At 56.0% G+C, this 24,353-nt stretch overlaps 1 protein-coding gene across 4 annotated transcripts in view; it reads left to right on the top strand.

Moving 5' to 3' along the window:
• The window catches only part of SBF1 (SET binding factor 1), a 117,298-nt gene that overhangs the window by 47,102 nt on the left and 45,843 nt on the right, over positions 1-24,353 (top strand). For all 4 annotated transcript variants that reach the window (XM_075924298.2, XM_075924271.2, XM_075924264.2 and 1 more), the window contains exon 2: positions 21,961-22,046. In XM_075924298.2, the coding sequence (XP_075780413.2) occupies positions 21,961-22,046 (86 nt within the window). The remainder of the gene's footprint in view (positions 1-21,960; positions 22,047-24,353) is intronic.

Raw genomic sequence — 24,353 nt, 5'->3', positions numbered from 1 at the left:
GAGGAGACCCCGTCCCCGCCCAGTGCTGGTTGGCTGAGAGGCGGGGCAGGACACGCCTCTCCCGACAGCCGCGGTGAGAGCGGTGTACCCCAACCCCGGTCCCTAGAGCCACTGTGGCCTGGCAGTTGGGAGCTACTGACTTAAGTGCCCCATCGCGTTAACTCCACCTCCATGTGGTGGCTGCTTAAGTCGGGGCAGTGGCGAGTTACGTTGGTGGAAGCCGCACTTCAGTGTAGATGATTAGTAGTGCGGACAGGTCACGGTAAGATGTGTCCAGGTTACTTTTTTACCGTTGTTGGGGCTGAGCGTGCGCTCTGCAGGCTTCCTTGTCTCCTCAGGTCTTGGATCCTGCAGCTGGAACTTGAATCCCTGCTAACAGCCTGGTATCTCTGCTTCTAATTGTCCTGTATACGTGGGATCTTAAACGTGGCAGGAACTCTCCCCTAAGGCCCTGAAAAGGGAGGTGCAGACGCCCTGTTCAGAGTAGCCAAGGCCCAGACAGCCCCTGTAGGAGCTTCCCAACCACGTGCCTCAATCCTTTGCATGGATTTCTTGGCTGGGTAAAGAAGATGCTGCCTAGTTGTGGCCGTGTGTGTGAAAGATTCTTCCTGACCGGGGCTTGTGCATCTGACCCACAGAGCTGAATCGTGGGACCCGGAGCTCTGTCTCCTACCACATGCTGAAGACTCCTTTCCAGTCCTCCTGTTGTTTTCCTTGCCACTGGGCTGCCTGGGGCTGGACACCCAGGTTGTGACCTGGGACGGGGGTGCAGGGGTTTGGGTTGTGACCTAGGGCAGGAGAGGATTGTGATCTGGGGCAGGGGATTGGGTTGCAGGGTCTGAGGGGGGGTATGGACTCAGGAGGGGGACAGAGGCTTTGGCTTGGGGGCAGCAGTGGATTGGGGGTGCTAGAGGCAGGCCAGCAGCCAGCACGTTTCTCAGACAGCCTCCCTGCCTGTCCCGCCCCCTCATAGGCTGCAGGGGCCACGTGCATCTATGAAGAAGAGTCTGAGGGGAACAGGGGCTTGGTGCTTTGTGTGCTGCCTGTTTGGCAGCTCCCATTGGCCAGAAACCAGCCAATGGGATTGTGCTGGGGGCGGGAGCAGCGTGTGAGGCACCACTCCCTCCTCCCTCCCTGGCTCACCTCTGAGAAACTGGCAGCCGCTTTTCTGAGCACTGGGCGGGTGCAGGGCAAGCAGGGAGTCTGCCTGAGGCTCCCTGCTGCGCCCACGGGCTGGATCCGGCGGCTTGGCGGGCCGGATCCGGCCCACGCACCCTGTTTTGCCCTGCCCTGCTCTCCAGCAACCTTCTGCACAGTCAGAGAGTACAAGCTGCAGCTGGGATCCTGAGAGAGGCTGGTCCTGGCCAGTCCTGAAACATAAGAGGTGTCCCGGGAGGGTGGAGACGACTTGAGCTGGTGCTTAGATCCCCCTTTGCTCTGGCTCAGGAGCCTCCATGTCTCCCTGCCTTGCTTGTGAACCAGTTAGGGGGAGAAACAACAAGGAGTCTGCTCTTGCCTCGGCCGTTCATCCTTGTTCGCGTAGCGTGTGGCCTGGTGCCGGGAGAACTCGCTCGGACGCGGTGGAGGGAGGCTGGTATTGACCATTCCCTGGCGACGGTATCCAGGCCCCTCTCTGCTGCCCCATGTTCCCTCGCTTCTGCTTAGTATCCAGCAGTGCTAGGGGAGAGCAAATGGCAATTCTAAGGTGCTCTGCCTCCAGCAGTAAGGCCAGCATAGGTGCTATACGGCAACAGTGTTGTCTAGTGGGAAGAGCGCTGGGTGGCGATTTGGTGGTCTGCTTACTGTGACTGCAAGAGTTTTGCTCTCTGCTGAGCCTCAGTTTCCCAAGCCGTAGAGCGGGGCTAGGACGAGGGTGGGGGTGGGGATTGAGGCTCCTTGGATGAAGGGAGGTGCTTCCTTTCCTCCCGTGGCCTGACTGCTTCCCGTTCCGTGTCGGATGTGTTCCTTCCTCTGTGGGGCAGCCCGCAGCCCTGTGCTGTCGGCTTCCAGCCCAGCCACGCCTACAGCGGGGCTCCCTGCACGCACAGGTCAGAGGGCGTGAAAACAGGACCTTGCCCGTTCCCAGCTTGAGTTCTTGTTCCTTTGTCTGTGCGGGGGCCTTTTGGCCTTGCTTGTCCCTTTCCGTCGGTTCCGGTGCTCCGTCCTTGGGACCTGCTGCCATGTGCGCACCTGCTGGCAGGGCGCTCGCTGAACGTGGGCTGGGATTTTCCATCCATTCCCACTTGATTTATTCTCTGAATACAAAGCCGTGGTGCCTGGCCAGCCGGGTTATGAAACCCCAGGTGTTTCCAAGGGGGAAGGAATGGAGAGGCTTTGGGTGGATTTTAGAGCTGTGTGAACTTTTGTGTCTGCGAAGCATTTACACAGATAAGCTTTCAAGTATGTTAATAGAAACGGGCTCCAAGTTCAGTTAGAGAGGGCAGCCTTTGTTCTGACACTAAAAGGGAGAGTGGTGAGAACAGCCAGGCGCTCACATGCCTATAAAGAATCGGGATGGAAGTGACTAATCGACTGTCCGATAAGCAGAAGCGTATCGGATAGTCTAGTAGTCCCTCGACTAGTCGCTTCCCTCTCCCCCCACTTGTCTCTATCAGAGGCAGCAAGGGGAGGAGCTGGGAGCAGCAGGGGGGACCTGGCATGAGCAGGAAATCAGCTGTCCCGTCTCATGCCGGGTCCCCGCTGCTGGCTCGTAATACATTTAAAAGGCAGAGTTGCAGTGGGGTTAGCTCCTGGGGCAGAGCGCTAACCCTGTGCAGCTCTACCATTTCCCTGCGTATTGACTAATCAACTAGTCATTGGAAATTCCATCAACTAGTCAATTAGTTGATTAAACTACATTTAACATCCCTGTTAAGGAACAGCAAGGAAACCATTGAACTGTCTAGAAGCCTGGAGCCGAAGGGGAATAGGTAGAGCCGGGTGGAGATTTGGAGTCCTGCAGAAGGGGATTAAGGGGTTAGAATGGACCACAAGCTAAATAGGAGCAACACTGTTGCAAAAAAAGCAAACATATTTCTGGGAGGCATTAACAGGACTGTTGTGAGCAGGACACGAGAAGTCGTTCTTCCGCTCTGCGCTGTTGTTAGGCCTCAATTGGAGTCTGGTGTCCAGTTCTGGGCACCGCATTTCAAGAAAGATGTGGAGAAATTGGGGAGGGTCCAGAGAAGAGCAACGAGAATGATGAAAGGTCTAGAGAACATGAGCTATGAGGGAGACTGAAAGAATTGGGCTTGTTTAGTTTGGAAAGGAGAAGACTGAGGGGGGACATGAGAGCCGTTTTCAGGTAACTAAAAGGGAGTCAAAGGAGGAGGGAGAAAACTTGTTCATCTTGGCCTCTGAGGATAGGACAAGAAGCAATGGGCTTAAACTGCAGCAAGGGAGGTTTAGGTTGGATATTTGGAAAAACTTCAGGGTGGCTAAACACTGGAATAAGTTGCTTAGGGAGGCTGTGGAATCTCCGTCGCTGGAGAGATTTAAGAGCAGGTTGGACAGACACCTGCTCTTAAGCATGAGATCACTTCTTGAATTTAAGTGCAATCCAAGATCTACCTCAAACCCAAGTCTCCTGCCCCACCTCCTTTGTGCCCCTTCTCTGAGGCTCTGCCCCTGCTCACCCCACCCTTCCTCGCTACGCCACCCTCCCTCACTTTCACCAGGCAGGGCAGTGGGTTGAGTGCAGGCTCTGGTCTTGGATTAAGGGATTTGGAGTGTGAGGGGCTCTGAGCTGACCCTGGGGCAGGCAGTTGGGATGCTGGGTGAGGCTTTAGGTGCAGGCTCTGGGGGGGTGTTTGGATGCAGGGGTGTTTGGGGCTTGGGGTGCAGGAGGGGGTTCATGACTGGGGTAGGCTTTCAGGATGTGGGCTCCAGCTGGGCCCTGCTTACCTCAGGTGGATGCTGGTGCAATGGGGCTAAGTCAGGCTCACCCCTGCCCTGGCCCTGCACCACTTCCAAAAGCAGCCAGCAAACTCCCTCTATCCCAAGGTCTGTTGTGTCCCCTCTGCTCTGTGGAGACAGGTTACAGAGTGGGAGAGGGGGAACCTTGACAACAGCAACCTCCTCTCCCTCCCCTGCTCTGCACAGCAAGCGAGAGGCTCCCAGGGGTGGGGGAAGGCAGCTCCAAGGGGCCGGGCAGCAGGAGGGGGAGGGGCAGCTGAAGTGCCCGCACTTGAGAGCCTCTTGGCCAAACCAGTCGGATCACCTGTCAGAGACTCCAAGATGGGCCAGTCGATCCCGATGGGCTGGCTGGTGACCACTGGTCTAGACGGTGCTTGGTCCTGCCGTGAGGGCAGGGACTGGACTCAGTGACTCTTGAGGTTCCTCCCAGTTCTAGTGTCTGTGATTGTTGAAAGGGCCGTTCGCAGTGGGTGGCCTCACCCGTCATTGATACTAAAGCGGGGGGGGGGGGAAGGTGCAGTGCTGGGAGGGAGTGTCGGGTTCTGGGGTCTAGACACTCCTGGCAGTGTAATGCTATAGAAACCTGCCAAGTGTCTCCTGTTTTAGGCTCCAGGGTGTTGAATTGAAGAGGGGGGCTGATTGGCAGCTTTCACGTGTATTGCAATCAGCAAAGCAAGCAAGTGATGCTTTGGAGATTGAGACTGAGTCAATAGGGCGGAAGTGGTAGGAGGGCAGCGACAGACGGGAATAAAAGTGAAAATGCTCTTCTAAGCCCGGGGGACCGTGCTCAAGCATTAAGTAGTAGAAGGGTCTGTGCTCATCTCCACTTGCGGAACCTGGGATTCTGCACCGTCAAACGTGGCTTTGAATGGAATTTTGCCTTTTGATGTGAAAAATCCAACTGCAGATGAAGCCTTCCGTTGGCATCAGCTGTCATGGGCTCCCCCCTTCGGGGTCTCCCAGCAGCTCCTCGCCTGCGCTTGCAAAATGGCAGCGAACCATCGGAGCTGGTGCCACACTAGCTGAGAGGCTGGAGACTTGAGTTAGATTGTTGCCAGTGGTTTGTGCTGGCTGACATGTGCCTCTCGGACCTGCATCGTGCTTCCCTTTGTAAAACCCAGCTGGCTTTTCGGATGTGGGAGTTCTGGTGTACGGAAATTGAAATGCCCGTCATTGGCAGGATGGGGGAGCGGTCCCTTTTGCTTTGCTCCCAGGTGCTGTAGTCCGTGTGGAGCTCTGTATCCTCCATGCCGTTTGGGGTGTATGGATTTCTGGGGGTGCTTGTCGTTCTGCGATCCCAGCTCGAAGAGTGTGTCCGTTTTAACCACCCCTAAAATGACTAGAGGAGGGATGAAATCCAGGGCAAGCCTTTCTGCATGCTAGCCAAATGGAATAAGCTGCACTGGAACACGGCCCTCTTGCTGCTGAACGCGTCCACATAGGAGCTATTCAGGAATATCTCTGCGCAGAGGAGTCCTGAGCTTTCGGGGGGCAGATGTCTGGGGGTACAGAAGGGGCAGGGGAGAGGAGGAGCTCACAGCGGCTGCTCTGTCCTTGCTCTCCATTTGCCGGCCAGCCAAGATGGTGGTATTTCAAACGCTTCCTCACCCAGACTGCTGGGAAGATGGAGGAGCAGGAATCGACTTGCCCATTCAAGCAACCACTAGCAGTGAGTTTGGCAGCTCCACGTAGATCAGATCTTAAAGGTGAGACTGATATGGAGAAAAATCCCAGATCTCTCTCTGGCTCCGGGACAGTGACCTGGAGACGTCCTTCCAGGTATCCACAGGCGATGGGCGGTGAGCGCTTCCTTTAGCACTCATCCGCGTGGCAGGTGAGCGGGGGGCAAGCCAGCTGTGTTCGTTGGCAGCGCATCAGCTTGCCCAGTGTGCCGTGCGGAGGCTGCTGCAGGGCAGGGACGGCTCCACCCCATTTGGAATGCGGGTACATCACAGGGCACTGTAGAATTGCCACCGAGGCAGCAGTGTCCACGTGGGACGCTAGTGCACGTTGATTGACATCCTGGCTTGCGGCGCACTAAGCTGTGTGGAGACGAGCCCTGAATCGTACCAGGATGCTGCTACTGAGCTCTGATTTCTTAACACTTGCATTCTGAATCCACATTGGAACCCTTAACAACCCTGGGAGCATGGGTGAAGTCCTAGAGGATGGAGAGGCGCAAACGTAGCCCCAGCCTCTGAAAAGGGGAACCCAGAGATCCCAGTGAACGATCGATCCGTCTAACTTGGATACCTGGGAAGATGCTGGGAACACGTGACTAACAATCAGTGTGTAAGCGTCTGGAGGGTAAGAGGGTTATAGGGACTAGCCCACATGGATTTGTCAAGAGCCAGGGTGGATTGATTTAAAGACCTGGTTTAAATCATAATGTAAATCATCAAAAGAATCATTGATTTTTAACTCAAGTTACCCAAAAAGCCAAGTCTGCTTGTGCCATTGAACTCGCTGGCACGTCTGGTTTTTGGAAAAACAAGTCTAGACTGGGGTGGGGTTCCCTGGGGAAGCGGAGTGACGCTGAAGTAAAGTAGGAAATAGAGTCATGCGGTCGGTGGTCGTGGTGTTCCAAAACCAGGGGCCTGTGTTCCGTGATGGGAAATAAGAAAAGACTCTCTCTGGCACCTGGCCCCTCTAGATTTCTTCTGCTGCAGCTTTCCACACTGCACCCGTGGGCGAGGGATTCTAAACTAGGTAACCAGCTCAACACACCGTACGGGCTAGCGGAGCTCAACCTTTTCTAGCAACATCCAACACAGCAAACCGCTTGGGAATTTACGTGTCAAATCGCACTTTGGCTCCAAGGCATGGCAGAAGGATGCGGGGCAAAGAATGATTTAAGTTACTACTCAGCCGTACCCGCAGCCTTTTCTCCCAATCAGCCGGTTCCCTTATGTTGTTGCATTCTTGCAGTGGGACCCTGCATCATCATCTTTGCACTGTCCACGCTGTCTTACCCGGGGAATCAATTTCTTCAGAACATTCCCAGACGGGGGTCTCACGCCCAGAGTCCATGACAGGTTTTCTATGGCAGTGTGAGGGCTTATCGAAAGCTCTGTGTGTGCTGAAGAATGTCTTCCTCCTCCTTTCCGGTCTAATTCCCTGTTGCTTTAACTCCTCTGCTGTGCTCGAGCAAGGAGCACTCCCACATAAGCACAGAACAAACCCAACCCCACCCAGCTCCGGTCTGTGTCTACACATGTACCTGGAACCTGCTGAGCAACAGAAATGCAAACCCAGAACGTTCAAGGAGCAAGAGCTGGGAGTTAGCACTAACAGCTCATTTTTATGAGACTGCCAGGGTAGGTGCAGTGTGTGTGTGACAAGATGCAACTGGAACTGTTGTTTTTAAATGAGAAATTTAGAATTGTATTGATTTAAAAATAATAAAAACCTGATTTAAATAAAAAAAATTAAAATCTATTTTTATCCACCCTGTCTAGAACAAATTGTCAAACCAACCTGATTTCCTTTTTTCATGGGATTACTGGTCTAATGGATTGGGTAAAGCCTGTAATGGATTGGAAAGCCTGTAACTTCATATTTTCATTTTTAGGAAGGCTTTTTATATGCAGTACTTGTCACATGGCAAACGAGGGAAGTGTGGTCTAGATGAAATTACTATAAAGTGGGGTGCACGACTGGTTGAAAGACTGTTCTCGGAGTAACTCTCAGAGGTTCCATATTCTGGCTTCACAACCACTTAATATTTTCATTGATGACTTGGGTAATGACGTGGAGAAAGTCCTTACAATTTTGCAGATGACACTAAGTCAGGAGGGGCTGCCAGCATTTTGGAGGACAGGATTAGAATTCAAAATGGCCTTGAGATACTGGAGAAGTGGTCTGAATTCAATAAGATGAAACTCAAGCCTCGGCCAGAGCGTGGCTCCTGGTGCTGGCAGCCTCGGCCGGAGCGCAGCACTGGGAGCCACACTTTGGGGGAGAGATGGAGAGTCCAGAAGAGAGCAACAAAAATGACCAAAGGTTCAGAAAACCTGACTTGCCAGGAAGTGTTAAGAAAACCTGGGCATGTTTTATCTTGAGAAAAGAATACTATTGCGTGTGCGGGAGGGAACCAGTTAACAGCCCATAACATACCTGGAAACCTCAAAGGATGGGGATCAGCTGTCCTCCACAGCCACAGAAGCAATGGGCTTAATCGGCAGCAAAGGCGACTTAGGGTAGAAATTAGGGAAAAGCTTCCTAACTACAAGGGTAGCTGAACTTTGGACGAGGCTTCCTGAAGAGGTTGTGGAGTTCCCGTTACTGGTGCTTTTTAGGAACAGGTTGGACAAGCCCCTGTCAGGGATGGTCTAGGTTTACCTGGACGTGTCAGAGCATGGAGGGCTGAACTTGCTGCCGTGAGATCCCAGTAGATCTGCAGATCTAAGGTGTGAGTGCTCCCAGCTCTCTTAGAGACCAGGAGGGTAAGGTCATAGCATGTATTGAACTAGCTTCTCTTAGTGAAAGAGACAAGCTCTCCAGGTACACAGAGCTGCTCTTCTGGGTATCGTAGCACTTGGTGTCTGGTATGCTTAAGTCCTGTGTGTGGTGTTTTATCTGCCACATATAAAAGCTGCCACCTCTGGTGCGGAACATGGCAGCTGCTTAACAGCGTGCAGGGAAGCTACTTACTGTACTGTGTTATGCCAAAGGGGAATCCTGTATCTAACTGAAATTCCAAGTGGAGTTGAGAGAAGCAGGAGGAAGTCATCCCACTGGGATCTGGCCAGGTCATGGAGTTGAACTCTGTATTGCAGGACTGGGCAAGACGCTGCCCATCTAACACTTGGATCCAGCCTGTGGATGGCGTCTGGCCGCTTTCTGTTTACACCCTGCTGCCCGGGCCATTGAATTTCCAGGTGGTGGCTCAGGCAGCAGGACCCTGTTTAAATGGCTCACGTCTCCTAGTCGTGGCGCTACCCCGGCAGGGGCCAGATCCTGTTTAAATAGTTCCGGTAACCCTGGGCAGCTGCCAGGCGAGGCTGGGAGCGGCGAGCCCGTTGCTGTGTTTTTAATGTCAGGCCCCCAGCCCCGCTCCTCCCAGGGGCCGCGGCGCTGGCCTGTGGCCACGTGCCAAAATTAATGAAGTGGCCCCCTTGTGACAAGTATTGTCCACCCCTGCCCTATTCTGGGCCTAAGCTGTCAGCGTGAGACGCTCTCCTGCCATACAGCACAGTGCACGCTGGCCCTGTCGTCGCTCCAGCGCGTGGGGGGATAGTCCCTCATCAGCATTACTGACATCGGCAGGGGTGTGGACACAGCCTTCGTTTACCCGCCGTTGGACCGATTCCCTCTGTTCTGGGGGAGCGCGGTCATCCTTCCCTCTCCCCTGTGGCCCCAGGGGATGCTGCTGGGTTTCAGCCAAGCTTGTGAACGGAGCTCGTTTTCTGAGGCCCACTCGTTCTGTGCGCCCTCCGGAGGGACCTGGCCCCATGGAGCGAAGGTTGGCAGACGAGTCAGCCGGGACTCCCAGCCCCCTGCGAACCGAAGGCACCGTTACGTGGCCGAGAGCCCCGAGTCACTTGACGCAGCGTTACAGCTGCATGCGTGGTCTGTAGAGCCACAGAGCTGTCAGCCCGAACACCCCCTCGTGTGTGTTGTGCACACTCTATGCAGGGTTGCCCGGGTGCATGTGTGTCAAATGAGACCTGGTTCCGAAATACAGCCGGCTCCTTGCAGTTGCTTTCCCTGGTTCTCTGTGTGCGCATGTTGCGGAGAGACCCGGCTCCACCTTCTCTCGAGTCTCTGTGCGCTTGGCTCTGGCACAGAAGAGGGGGGATGTATTCTGCCTGCCTTCTCTCCAGTAAGACTGGCGCCGAGAGGCTTTTAACTGTCCGCCTCTGCAAGCTGCATCTGTGGGACAGGAGCGCCCCTCCAGGCCAGGCAGGAGGCGAGTCGCAGTGCTGCTTTAGCGTCTGACAGCCTGGCTTGGGTTATTTGGCTGGGAAACCTTCTCTGGGGATGGAGCTGCCTGTCTGCCAGGCCTCCGGGGCTCCCTGTGCTGGAAGGGTGGTGGAAGATGCCAAGCGGAGCTGGGCAGAGGGTAGTTAGCCTGCGTAGCCAGGCCCTGACTGGAGATTAATTGATGGATCGGGTTTCACTCGCATCTCTGCTGGTGAGCTGTAAAGATTTGCTCTGGTGGGGTCCGTGGATTCTCTTTCCTCTGCCATGAGCAGTTGTAGCTCGTGGAGCTGCTGGGGTGCAGAGATGGCTCTCTTGCTTCCTGCCAGCACACCCCAGACATGCCCCTGCCTCCCGGCCTTCGGAGCGCGGATGAGAGCCCTTCCCAGGTGGCCTTGTTCTGTTGAAGAGCCTTGTTTCCCCGTCGCTGTTCCCTCGAGGCCCGCGGCCCCTTGCCGTCAGTGGCGTGCTGCTGGTCAGTCTCTCCCCGGGGCGGAGGGTAGCATGCAAGCACAGAATGGCCGTTTCTCGCACTCAGGGGCTGTGCAGGCCTGGCCGGGGTGCGCTCGCCGGTCTGCAGTAGCGCTGGGCAGGGGCGCCGTGACTGCTTGGCTGCGCGTGCTCGCTGAGGTGCGGGGGTGAAGAGCCAGAGCGGGAGCTGTGCCCTAGCCTGGGAAGGCCTTGTGCGGGCAAAACGGAGGAGCCAAGCTGGCAGTAAATTGGGCTCTGTGTTCCACAGGAAGTTCAGACCTGTCAGGGTTGATTTTTGTCCCACTTTCCGGTGGGAAATTAAATCTAGAAAATGTCCGTTGCCCGGGGCCCGGGGCGCTGAACTGCCCTTGTTCCATAGGGGCTGGGCTCTGTGGCCAGGCTACACGTCCTGAGGCGGGGTCTGGCGAAGGAACTCCTGCCTGGAGAGGAGGCACTTCACGAACGCCCTTGAAATGCTGTAGCAGAGTCCGTCAGATGTTGCCCCAGCCTGCAATGAACCACTTCACGGAGACGTTCCTGGTTTAAAAAAAAAGGGGGGGGGGGAATTGCCGTTTCCACAGGGAGGTTTTTGATGTAGCAGAAGCTGCATTTCCCATCAGATGGGTTTTTGGCAGGACGCCTGCTCGCTAGGCGCATAGAGCGTGTGTCAGCCGGGGTATTGAGCACTGGAGAGATGCTCTGGGAAGAGACGGCGCAGGCTCCCAGCAGCTGTATTGCTTGACTGGTCTGTCCAGGCAAACCCATTGCTTTTCCCTGCCTGGCCATCGTTGTGGGAGAAACATGGGCCGGTCGTGTAGCTAGCCACAGAGGACCCACCGGGGCTGTGACCGTGCTGTCTGCCCGTGTGTTGCATGGCGAGGAGGCACCGGCCAGGGCCAGAGGTGCTGGTTTTAGTCTGTGGGTAAGCGACAGCGGGGGCGGCTCTGTAATTATTGGCGAGAAGGGCACTGGGAGCTGGCTAATAGCACCCTGGGTAGGCAGTTGGCATTTGACGCTGGGTAAAAATAGAGCAACTTCCTTCCCAGATACTATTAGTAGCTCCCCTGTGGAGCCTCGCGTAGGCAGCGCTGTTTGGGCTGCACAGCGTATTGACTCTGGGGCCTGGCCAGCTGGGACTCCGGTGGGGCTGTCTGCAAGGGCTCCTCCCGGCTCCAGCAGGGGAGCCTTGGAGGCCATTGCAGAGCCCTGGGCTCTGAGTCGGTCACTGGTCATCCCCCGCCTGGGGGCTGGCATGTGACACAGAATCATGGAATACTAGGACCGGAAGGGACCTGGAGAGGTCGAGTCCAGTCCCCTGCCCTCATGGCAGGACCCAGCACTGTCTAGACCATCCCTGCTAGACATTTCTCTAACCTGCTCTTAAATATCTCCAGAGATGGGGATTCCACAACCTCCCTGGGCAATTTATTACAGTGTCTGACAACTTTTTCCTAATGTCCAACCTAAACCTCCCTTGCTGCAGTTTAAGCCCATTGCTTCTTGTTCTATCCTCAGAGGCCAAGATGAACAAGTTTTCTCCCTCCTCCTAATAACACCCTTTTAGATACCTGAAAATGGCTCTCATGACCCCCCTCAATCTTCTCTTTTCTAAACTAAACAAACCCAATTCCTTCAGCCTTCCCTCATAGCTCATGTTCTCTAGACCTTTCATCATTCTTGTTGCTCTTCTCTGGACCCTCTCCAATATCTCCACATCCTTCTTGAAATGCAGTGCCCAGAACTGGACACTATACTCCAACTGAGGCCTAACCAGTTGTGATGGCGTGTTGGGGTTTTCCCGTCTCCTGCACCCCCGTAATGGCACGAACAGACTCCACCAGCCAGTAGAACAGAGGGAGTTTATTGCTTCTCCAGGATATAGCACAGATGTAATCTGGTTCCAGGGCAGGCCTAGGATGCCTCAGCCCCCCTTGAGATGGGGGAGCCTGGGTCCCTAAACCCCAGCCCGTTGCCTAGGCTGCTTCCTCCATGATACCAGCCAGAATCCTAACTCCCTCACTTCCAGCCCTGCCCCCAGCCAGGGCTCCACTCCCCTTCTTCCCATTGTTCCGCTCCCTGGGAGATAACTGGTCGGACAGGTTCGAAGCCCCCTTGTATAATGACTCATCCCCTGCCCTGCTGGGCTGTGCTGCAGCCAGCAGCCAGTGGAGGTCACTCACAACCCACTGCCCAGCATAGCAACCAGCAAGGTACCCCCACTACGTCACAGCAGTGCAGAGTAGAGCGGAAGAATGACTTCTCGTGTCTTGCTCACAACACACCTGTTAATACCTCCCAGAATCATGTTTGCTTTCTTTGCAACAGCATCACACTGCTGACTCGCATTCAGCTTGTGGTGCACTATAACCCCTAGATCCCTTTCTGCCGTACTCCTTCCCAGACAGTCGCTTCCCATTCTGTATGTGAAACTGATTGTTCCTTCCTAAGTGGAGCACTTTGCATTTGTCTTTGTTAAACTTCATCCTGTTTACTTCAGAGCATTTCTCCAGTTTGTCCAGGTCATTTTGAATTATGACCCTATCCTCCAGAGCAGTCGCAACCCTCCCAGCTTGGGATCATCTGCAAACTTACTAAGCGTACTTTCTATACCAATATCTAAATCGTTGATGAAGATATTGAACAGAGCCGGACCCAAAACAGACCCCTGCGGAACCCCACTTAGCTTTACACAAATTCCTTTGAGAATCTTTCCATGCACACACACAAGTCTTTACTTTGAGGACAAATAAGATCTCTTGCAGTTGAAATAATACAGTCAAGTGCCTGTACACTCTGGCATAAAGCCAAGAATATTCCTTGTCTTTTAGACATTCTTTTTATGAATAGACATTCAAGCTTTGAGGAATGTGTATGAGTGGGTCAAATCAGACAGTTAAGGGAAATCTTCACTTGATTCATCAGGGAGCTTTAGCTTTGATCTGCGTGTCTCGTGTGCAGCAAAAGCAGTCCAGGGAACTACATTTTCTAAGTTGCCTTTTTATCTGTAAGAAATAAAAAGCACGGTCTAGAATTGTACTGGATTGACTTCATCTCTGGTCCAAAATAAAACCGAGCCCTGAGACCCAATGTGAATGGGGGGAAGAAGTCAATCAGCTGTTGTCTAGGAGTGCAAGAGAGAGTGTGTCCCTCACACGCTCAGCAATGTTAGTTGGAAAGGCCAATGGGTCCCTGAAAGGAAGCCAGCTGGAGGAGGGTCTGGCAGAGGGCGCTCGCTACTGAACGTTTTGCAGTATGGATTTTCTTTTTATTTGACTCCATATTAAATAAACAATTCACGTCCTGCGCCTTGTTCACGGTCCCTTGTGTTAGTATTTTCCCACAACATTTAAAAGCAGATACGCAAGATATTTGTTAATCCCTTGGGTGCCACGGTGGCACACGCCCAAAGAAGCGCCCAGGGCCTCCGTGTTGGTGCACTAGCCAAACTCGCCCTGTCCGTGGAGGGGAGGCCTTAGAGGGATCCCTGGTGCACGTGTTCCTTTCCTTCCATCACGCACAGCGGGGCGGGGCGGGCGCTTGCTTTGACAGAGCCGGGGATTCTCCAATGGTTCTGGCAGGATTTGCTCAGGGCTGATCTCCCCTGTGGTGCCTGTTGCCCTCGCACCTTCCTGTGTCCCTCTGGAGACGCCTGGGGGAGAAACCAGAGGCTGGAGGTGCCCTCCTCCCCGTGGAGCATGCGCCGTGTCTCATCCTCCATACTAGGGGCTGGATCTGTCACCTTCCTGTCGGGGCCCCACACGCGCTGGGCTGTCGGCGCGCTGCCTTTTGGGGGCAGTGCTCTGGGGCTGTGGGAAGAGCCCAGAGTTGGGGTCACTTGATGCTGGTTCTCCTGGCCTTGGGTCGGCTGGGGGAGGCCACTAACTAGCCTGGCCCCTCTCTACAGGCACATGAACAGACTCGGAGCCTGAATTCCCCCTTGCCCTGAGGGAGCTGCCTTGCCAGTTGGTCCCCTGCTTTCAAGCCAGACCTGGCGTGCCCCGGAGGCAGCTTCCTGAGGAGGCCTGGCAGACGGGGCAGGGAGCGTGCTGGCTGGCGTGCTAGTCTTGGCACGCTGCTCTTGCGGAAGGTTCAGCCGATTATTGTGATAAGCCGGAGGAGCTGGATAAGGACTGCCCGCTGCATAAAGGCGGTTTCCAGAAACACAGATATGGGTGAACAAGTGGCAGGCAGCTGTAAAAAGCTTCTCTCTGCCTTTGCCAGGAGCTCCCCGGGCCTTGAGCAGAGCTTTCTGGGACAGGCTCTCTCGGAAGCAGACGGATATTTTTAAATTGCTTCCTCTTGGACCTCAGTGTTTCTAAAGATAAGCTCAGTTTTCCTCTTGGCAAGTGCGTGGGGCTTCAGATCAGCAGGCGTGTCGTGTTCCTGACTTCACGGCCCTATTGTTTCTGGTAGGTCGTGTCCCTTCCTCGACCCCCTGCCCTGCAGGATTATGCCACTGGACTCGAGGTATTCTTCGAGAGACTGAGCCGGGAGAGAGGTTCTGGACTGGTACGATCCCTGGCTGGGAGAGGCGGTGGAGCGAATCCAGCCTGCTGAGTTTGCTTCTCTGGCCTGAAGGGCAGAAAGCTGGTGAGATGCAGGCACTGGCCCACTGGAACAGCCCTGAGGCCCCCGTGCCCTGCCCTGTTTTGGGGTGTTGGCTGATGAGCCTTTGCAGGTGGAGAAGGGAAGTGGGAAGCCGTCTAGCACTCTGGAAACAAGGGGCGCTCGTCTCATGGGGCGAGGGATTGACCAAGGGCTGGCGTGAATCCTCCACCCCTGACAATTTCTCAGTCAAGCTTGGATGGTTCTGTAAAAGATCCACGTTGGGATGAATGGAGGCGGCTGTCTGGCCTGCGAGAGACGGGGGCCGGAGTAGTGCGTCTGTCCGTGGCAGCCTGTGAATCGGGGAATGTGCCAGGCTTCGTGGCCAGCCCTGAGTTGGTGGTGCTCATCGTGGCTCTGGCCCTAGCAGGCTGGGTTTTCTGGCCATGGCTCTTTGCCTCCCAGAGGCCTAAAGCATGAGGCAGCAGCCAAGGGCTGCTGGGGGCCCGTCGCTTTGGAGCGATTTCAGTGTGGGGACTCTCTGGCTTTGCTGCATTGTTTGATCCGTCCGATGGCGTGGCAGGGCCTCCGGTTCCGTCCACGGTTCCTGTTTCCCGTGGCAGCTCAGAGCTGGGTCCCGGGCTGCAGCGCAGAGCAGCAGGGATCGCAGCCTGCCCGGCTCCGGCAGGCGCTGGGATAGCCACGGGCCTCGAATGAGCTGGCACGGCCTGCGGCCACCTCCAGAGCTCAGCTGGGGAGTGGCAGGGTAATGACAGCTTTGGGGGCCGCGGGGGCTGCTGTGAAAATAGACACGGGCTGCTACAAAAAGGGCTCTTCAGGAGGAAACACCGTCCCGTTCTGTGGAGACGTTTAATTTTAGCTCCTCTATAAAAATCTCCTTGCTTGGCAGCGCCTTCCTCTCGGGCAGCGGCTCAGCCCCAGCTTTGCGGCGACTTGTCGGTGGAATTGCCGGGTGCCGTTGACGGAGGGTTCGCATCACATCCGGTGCTGGGGATGGGACGCCCCACTCGGTCTCTTGTAGGCCCGGGGCAGGATCGTTCCCCTGCGCAGTGTCGCGGGTTAGCCCAGGCTGGGTGGAAGTGACCCAAATAGTGGAGTTTCCCTCCCCCCACCCGGACCAATCCCAGCGTGGGTGCGAAGTCTCTGCTGGGTGGAGCGCGTGGTGCTCGGGGTACGGTGCGTTGTCCCGGCTGGGTGTCCTACCCCGTGCTCAGCCAGTCGTCTCCCTCGGTGATTGTACCATCAGGATGCACTTCCCGGCCGTCGGCTAGCCAAGCCCTACAGCCGTAACCGTGGCGCTCGCGGGCCTGTCGGCATGAGGTGCCGGTGACACTTCCCAGTGCTTGGGCGTCTCCACCCCGGCTTTCGCGCTCAGTGCCTGCCGGAGCGGCGCTGTTGACCGGACCCCCCGCATGTCACTGTGCCGTGCGTGTCTGCGGGCTCGAGGGCTGAGCCGAAGGCGGCACGCTCTGCCGCTGCAGATGCGAGTTTGAAGCACACGCGTGAGAGCAGACAGGCTGGCCAGCCGGGCGGAGTGAGGGGTCCTGCTGTGGGACTTCCTGGTTCCCCCTTCGGAGCGGAGTGAGACTGAGGGGTGAGGCCCAGCAGAGACAAGCGGGGGGGGGAGGACTCATCTCCAGGACACAGCCCAGCACAGACGTGACGTGGTTACCGGAGTCAGGGCCAGGCAGTCTGACCCCTTGGGGGGGCTCCACAGGCCCCTGAACCCCCAGGACTCAGCTTAGTCTCTTCTCTCCATGTTTCCCAGCCAAAAACTGCCCAGCGCCCGGGCCCTGCCTCCCAGCCAGGTGGCCACCTCCGCCTCCCTTCCTTTGTCTCCCCCCTGGGAGGAGCCTTATCCGCTCAGGCTGGGCCCAGGTGTCTGGGCCAATCCACACGTGGGTGAGTCCGTGGGAACCGCCCAGCGCAGCAGGTGGGAACGCTGACTTACAAAGAAGACAGCCCCCCGCTACGTCATGCCCCAGGCAAGCAGGCCCTGGGGACTCCCTGGCTGTACTCCCTGTGGCCAGGGGAGTCCTGCAGCCTGGCGTTGGCGCCATTCCTGTCACCTGGCGTGCTGTGGAGCCCCCCGGCCTGGCCGGCGCCGGGACCCGAGGCTGCACGTAGCCTTGCGCTCCTCACCCGACCTGACGGCAGTTTGCCTCCGCACTAGGCGGCTGTGGGGGTTTCCCTTCCCGCAGTCCTGCTTAGCCAGGGGCTGGACTCGGGGCACCAGGGAGCTGCGCCCGCTCCGGGGATGGGCGTTTGAGGGTTTGCCTGCTCTGGGCTTGTGCAGAGACACGCCGCTTTGCCCTGGGACCGCACGGGGCGGAGGGGATGCCTGTGTGGTGAGCAGTTTCCTGGCAGACTGGCCTGCCCTGGCATCCGTTCACGATGCAGCAGGTGGTTTGTGCATGGCCGCTGCCGTGCCCGCGTTTCATGGCCCCTCCCCTAGAGAAGAGGGCTGTCTGGACGCTGCCTCGTGCAGAGGCCGCCCGGCGAGCTCGTCAGCAGCCCCGGAGCCCTGCCTGGCTGCGGCGACACCTCTCGGGGGACAGTTCCCAGCATGCACTGCTCCAGCTCAGCCACAGCTCCCAGCCCTCCCGGGCCTTTGTGTGCCAGTGTGTTAACGGTGGTGGGCCCGCTGCAGAGCCCAGGGGTGCACGGCAGCCCTAAGGCCTTGGGGACACTCCTCGAACCCCCCCCCTTCCCTCCCCGAGGCTTCCCTGGAGCCGCCGAATTCATTCTTAGCCTGGGGTTTCAAGTGAGGGGCAGGTGGATGCTGGTGCTGCTTGTATGGGAAGTGTCCTACCCCGCTTCTTTGCCAGGAGGAGCTATCGTGTGTGTGTGTGTGCGTGCGTGCTGTCCTCTGTGTGTGCATGCGTGCGTTCGTGCGCGCTATCCTGTGTGTGTGTGTGTGTGTGTGTGTGTGTGTGTGCGTGTGCGCTCTGCGGTGGTTTCACTTGCCCCTGTGCGACAGGACACCCAGGTGTGGACGTGCTCAGTGCCGTCGGTGGGACCATGCCCCAGACTGGGAAAGCAAACGGCTGCGGCCCATTGTGCAGAGTCATAGAATCATAGAACTGGAAGAGACCTCAGAAGGTCGAGTCCAGCCCCCTGCTCTAGGCAGGACCGACCCCAACTAAATCAACCCGGCCAGGGCTGTGTCAAGCCGAGACTTAACCACCTCTAGGGATGGAGACTCCACCACCTCCCTAGGGAACCCAGCCCAGCGCTTCACCACCTTCCTAGTGAAATAGTTTTTCCTAATATCCAACCTGGACCTCTCCCACCGCAACTTGAGCCCACTGCTCCTTGTTCTGCATCTGTCACCACTGAGAACAGCCTCTCTCCAGCCTCTTTGGAACCTCCCTTCAGGAAGTTGAAGGCTGCTCTCAAATCCCCCCTCACTCTTCGCTTCTGCAGACTAATCAGACCCAACTCCCTCAGCCTCTCCTCATAAGTCATATGCTCCAGCCCCCTAATCATTTTGGTTGCCCTCCACTGGACCCTCTCCAATGTGTCCACATCCTTTTTGTAGTGGGGGGCCCAGAACTGGACACAATACTCCAGATGTGGCCTCACCGAAGCCGAATAAAGGGGAATAATGACATCTCTGGATCTGCTGGCAATGCTCCTCTTAATGCAACCGAATATGCCATTTGCCTTCTTGGCTACAAGGGCACACTGTTGACTCATCTCCAGCTTCTCATCCACTGTAACCCCCAGGTCCTTTTCTGCAGAACTGCTACTTAACCGGTTGGTCCCCAGCTTGTAACTCTGCTTGGGATTCTTCCGTCCTTTGATGGCCCCGGTGAGATTGCTAAGGGATGAGGTGCTGGGCGAGTGGAGCCGCGTACGTCGTTGCAGAGGGTTTTGTTCCTGTCCCTTCCTGGTTCAGTCAATGGCTCGGGCCCCCTGGCCCTGTGAAAATCCATTTCCCTCCTTTTTCCTCCCTCTGGTGTCCTGGGAGCCGTGTGGCTGCCGCTCTCAGGCCGGCGGGAGGCAGAGCGCCGAGGACACAGGCCGTTTCCTCTGTGGGACACAGTGTAGAGCTGCTCTGGCCCAGCCTCCCCAGCCTGCAAAGCGCACCCAGCCCCGACCTGAGCGTGCAGCCTGAGGGGTCACCATGCCAGCGCTTCAGAGCGGGACACGACAGTAGGGATGTAATAGCGCAGTTGAGGAATCGATACGCAAAGGCTTGTTGGTTAATGTGACAGATGACATGCACCCCCCCGTACATCTTTTAGCAGCCCCCCCCCGTACATCTTTTAGCGGCCCCCCCCCCCCCCCGTACATCTTTTAGCAGGCTGGCCAGCAGCCTGGTCACTTTGGCTGGCGCTGGTCCAAGACCTACCCCTGCTACAGCTCTGCATTTAAAGCATAGGAGCTGGGCAGGCAGCCCGGCTCAGTTCTGGCTTGCGCTGAGTCCGGGAGCTCACCTTCCCCCCGAGACGGGCTGCTGCCACCCCTGGATCGGAGGCAGCAGCGCGGGGCGACAGGCAGCCGGGCCGCAACGGGAGCTGGTTTTTAAACTGGCTCCCCTAGCAGAGCAGCTCCCGCCTGGCGCCCCGCGCTGCTTCCTCGGATCCAGCGGCTGCAGCGCAGCTCAGAGTGGGGTGGCTCTCCGGGAGTGGGGCTGGAGCACGCTGGCTGCCGGCCCCGCCCCCAGGGACTATCAAATAGTTGAGTAACATAAGAATTCATGAGGTTACTCCACTGTTGAATCAATCGCTATTTACCATCCCTGCTTAAAAGCACAGGCCTGCAGCCGTGTCACGAGGGGGCCAGACAGCCCAGCAGCTCCCGCCGTGGATATATGGGGAGCCGAGGGACAGACGCCCTGGCAGCGGCATGAAGGGCTGCAGAAATGTTTGCCAGCTCAGCGGCTTTCAGATGAGTTCCTGGAAGGGTTGGCGAGTCGGTGAGGCAGGGCGCACTAGCAGCGTTCTCGGCAGCGTCTCCCCGGGGTGCATCTCAGCTAGGCTGTTGCAAAACGAGGCGAATGTCCATCTACAAGTCACTAGCAAAGCCAGCGCTGGCTGCAGTGTCACGCGCTGTGACTTGTGCATCCTGCCCTGTGCATGGCAGGCAAGGGATTCATATCCCAGTTGGCTCTGTTGTCGTTTGAGGGTGAAAAGGAGAGGAAGCAGTTCCCGAGGCGCCGGTCTCTGACGCGCTTGTATTGTCGTCTGGTTTGGGAAGCAAATGTTCTGTGCGTGGGGGTAACAAGACAGGGGCTGATTCTAGGAGTCTGTCAAATTGGTCCATTCTGCCCCTAAGATCTGAGTGTGTGGAAAGCGGCGCAGTGAATGGCAACAGGCCAGCTGGCTCATCCCTGCTGGAATTGACTTGCAGCAGCATAAAATGTCCAGTTTGCATAGAAACGCGGCTCTGGGAGGCTACGGGTCTGGGCTTTGGGCAGGGGTTGTGCCCTGCCTGAGTTTGCCTGCGCTTCTCTCTGGCCGCGCTCTGAGAGGGCCGGCGTTCGGCTCCGAGGGAAGCTGTTGGCTCGGTGTGAGTGTTGCTGTCTGGGAGGAGGCACACGAGACGGCAGCGGGTGGAGAGGGCGTGTCTGGAGGCAGGGAACAGGGCACCCGCCAGCCTCACCGGGCCACTGCTTATGGGCAGAACGTGGGGCCGACCTTTCCTTTCTGGTCCTCGGTGAGAGCTGGCGGGCCGTCTGCTGTCTGCGCCTTGAATACAGTGGTGGGCGGCTGGCGGCGAGCCGAGGGTAGAAACTGTTCTAGCTCCCCAAAATAGCCCTGTCTGGCCCACGCGTGTCGGAGTGCAGCTCTTCCTGGTGCGCAGCCAGAGGGGCGGGGGCCAGCCGGCTGTGGCTACAAGCAGCTGCAGGTGAGGTTCCGGAGGTGGACGGGATGGAGTGTGGTGCCCTCTGCAGCCGGAGCTCTGTAAATGCCGAGGGGGCCCTGGTTTGGCTGAACAGAGACACTGGCGCGGCTAGAACAGCCTGCACGGCCGCGGAGGGAGAGCCGGCTGAGTGCGTGGGGCAGACACGCTGGGATTGGAGGGCGCGGCGGGCAGCCTGTGGCCACGAGACGGTTCGTCACCGTTGCCCACGCGCGGAGTGGCCAGTATCGGCCGGTTTCATCCGCGCAGCGTTTCCTACGGGTATCGCCAGTGCGAGGGACCCTGCACCTGTCTCGGCCGGCCAGTCCCTGGAGTCCCCTTCCAAAAGCGGAAATGGGGGTGTTTCTACGAACTGGGCACTAGCCTGGCGCTGTAGGAACCTGGATCCCCGCAACACTCGGAGAGGGGTCAGTGCTGCCCCCAGACTTGTTCATGCCAATGCTGATGGTAGCAGTGACGTCCCTCGTGGGAGTCCTCACTTCCCACGGCCTGCCGGGTCCACGGGAGAGTCTGTCGGTGACGTGGGATCCAGCGGGGGGCTAGCGAGCCCTGCCGCGAGGTGGAAACAGGACGGGCGGGAGTCACTCAGTTAGGAGTGTACGTTTCTCGCAACGCGAGTGTTGCAGCTTCAGGCAGGTGTTCAGGGACAGACCGTCGACTGGCCTGGGCGGTGCTGTGGGCCACGCGGAGTGAAATGCAGAGAGCAAACTGCAGCTGGTGAGAGGTGCCCGGCGATTCCAGTCTCCTAGCGCGAGGAAAGGCGTGTGGGATGCCCTGCCGGGCGTACGAAGCGCTGAGTCTGGGCGCCGTGGGATGGCGCCGGCACAGGGCGCGGCGCTCCGGGGAGGTGCGCGGTTGGCTCAGTTGGGACTCGCTCGCCGTTGTTGCCTTGCTGTGTTTGGGGAAGGGCCCTGCGGTGGCGCCGGAACGTGCGTGGGGGGGCGGGCTTGGGAGTCGAAGGTCCGACTCCTGACGTAGCTCCGCCATTGACTTGCTGTGTAGCCTGGGGAGTAAATCGCTTTCCCCCCGCCCCGGGGAGCCACTTCTTCCCTCCCGGCGCGGGGTCGGGGTTAGCTGGGGGGTGCTGGCTACCGCAGGGCGCCGCTTGGCCGCGGCACCGGAGTTTGCTGCTGGTGCTTTGCCTGGCTCTGGCAGGAGGGTGAAATGGCAGCTGGCCACAGCCGCCTGCTAACGCTCCCCTTGTGCCCGTTGCAGGGAGCGGGGATGGCCAGGGGCAGATCCTGCAGCGCTTCCCGGAGAAGGACTGGGAGGATAACCCCTTCCCCCAGGGCATCGAGCTGGTGAGTATCCGGCGGCTGGCCGGCGGCGTGTGCGTGCCCCCGGGTTTTAACAAATAGGGAGGAACTAGTTGAGAACTTGAAAGTGGAAGACAGTATAGGGGACAGTGATCACGAAATAATAGAGTTCATGATCTTAAGGAAAGGTAGAAGGGAGACCAGCACAATTGAGGTAATGGATTTCAGGAAGGCAGATTTTGATAAGCTCAGAGAACTTGTAGGTAAGGTCCCATGGGAAGCAAGACTGAAGGGAAAAACAACTGAGGAGAGTTGGAAGTATTTCAAAGGGACGTTGTTAAGGGCCCAAAAGCAAACAATTCCGCTGTGTAGGAAAGATAGAAAATATGGCAAAAGACCAGCTTGGCTTAACAAGGAGATCTTGCATGATCTCAAAATAAAAAAGGAGTCATATAAAAAATGGAAACTAGGACAACTAACAAAGGAGGAATATAGGCAAGCAACACGGGAATGCAGGGGCAAGATTAGAAAGGCAAAGGCACAAAATGAGATCAAACTAGCTACAGGCATAAAGGGAAACAAGAAGACCTTTTATAAATACATTAAAAGCAAGAGGAAGACCAAGGACAGGGTAGGCCCACTGCTTAGCGAGGAGGGAGAAGCAGTAACAGGGAACTTGGAAATGGCGGAGATGCTCAATGACTTCTTTGTTTCGGTCTTCACCGAGAAGTCTGGAGGTGTGCCTAACATAGTGAATACAAGCAGAGAGAGGGTAAGTTTAGAAGATAGGATACACAAAGAACAAGTTAAAAATCACTTAGGAAAGTTAGATGTCAGCAAGTCACCAGGTCCTGATGAAATGCATCCCAGGATACTCAAGGAGCTGATAGAGGAGGTATCTGAGCCTTTAGCTATGATCTTTGAAAAATCATGGCAGACAGGGGAGATTCCAGAAGACTGGAAAAGGGCAAATATTGTGCCCATCTATAAAAAGGGGAATAAGAACAACCCAGGAAATTATAGACCGGTCAGTTTAACGTCTGTCCCAGGGAAGATAATGGAGCAGGTAATTAAGGAAATCGTATGCAAACACTTGGAAAGTAATAAAGTGATAGGGAATAGCCAGCATGGGTTTGTGAAGAACAAGTCATGCCAAACTAATCTGATAGCTTTCTTTGAAAAGATAACGAGCCTTGTGGATAAGGGAGAAGCGGTGGATGTCATATACCTAGACTTTAGTAAGGCATTTGATACGGTCTCGCATGATATTCTTATTGATAAACTAGGCAAATATAACTTAGATAGGGCCACGATAAGGTGGGTGCATAATTGGCTGGATAACCGTAGTCAGAGAGTTGTTGTTAACGGTTCTAAATCCTGCTGGAAAGGGATAACAAGTGGAGTTCCTCAAGGGTCTGTTTTGGGACCCGTACTATTCAATATCTTCATCAATGATGTAGATATTGGGATAGAGAGTACTCTTATTAAGTTTGCAGATGATACCAAACTGGGTGGGGTTGCAACTTCTTTGGAGGATAGGGACATAATTCAAAATGACCTTAGCAAGTTAGAGAAATGGTCAGAGGTAAACAGGATGAGGTTTAATAAGGAGAAATGCAGAGTGCTCCACTTAGGAAGGAACAATCAGTTCCATACATACAAGATGGGAAGCGACTGTCTAGGAAGGAGCATGGCGGAAAGGGATCTAGGGGTCATAGTGGACCACAAGTTGAATATGAGTCAACAGTGTGATGCTGTTGCAAAAAAAGCAAATATGATTCTAGGTTGTATCAACAGGTGTGTTGTAAGCAAAACTCGTGAAGTCATTCTGCCGCTCTATTCTGCACTAGTTAGGCCTCAGCTGGAGTACTGTGTCCAGTTCTGGGCGCCACATTTCAAGAAAGATGTGGAGAAATTGGAAAGGGTACAGAGAAGAGCGACAAGAATGATTAAAGGTTTAGAGAACATGACCTATGAAGCCAGGCTTCATGAACTGGGCTTGTTTAGTTTGGAAAAAAGAAGATTAAGGGGGGACATGATAGCGGTTTTCAAATATCTAAAAGGGTGTCACAAGGAGGAAGGCGAAAATTTGTTCCTCTTGGTTTCTGAGGACAGGACAAGGAGTAATGGGCTTAAAGTGCAGCAGGGGAGGTTTAGATTGGACATTAGGAAAAAATTCCTAACTGTCAGGGTGGTCAAATATTGGAATAAATTGCCAAGGGAGGTGGTGGAATCTCCCTCTCTGGAGATATTTAAGAACAGGTTAGATAGACATCTGTCAGGGATGGTGTAGACGGAGCTTGGTCCTGCCTTGAGGGCGGGGGGCTGGACTCGATGACCTCTCGAGGTCCC

The sequence above is a fragment of the Pelodiscus sinensis genome, chromosome 1, assembly GCF_052426305.1.
Source record: "Pelodiscus sinensis isolate ZL-2025 chromosome 1, ASM5242630v1, whole genome shotgun sequence".
NCBI classification, from domain to species: Eukaryota; Metazoa; Chordata; order Testudines; family Trionychidae; genus Pelodiscus; species Pelodiscus sinensis.
Note: the sequence above shows the minus strand (reverse complement) of the source record. Positions and strands in the feature narration are given on the sequence as shown.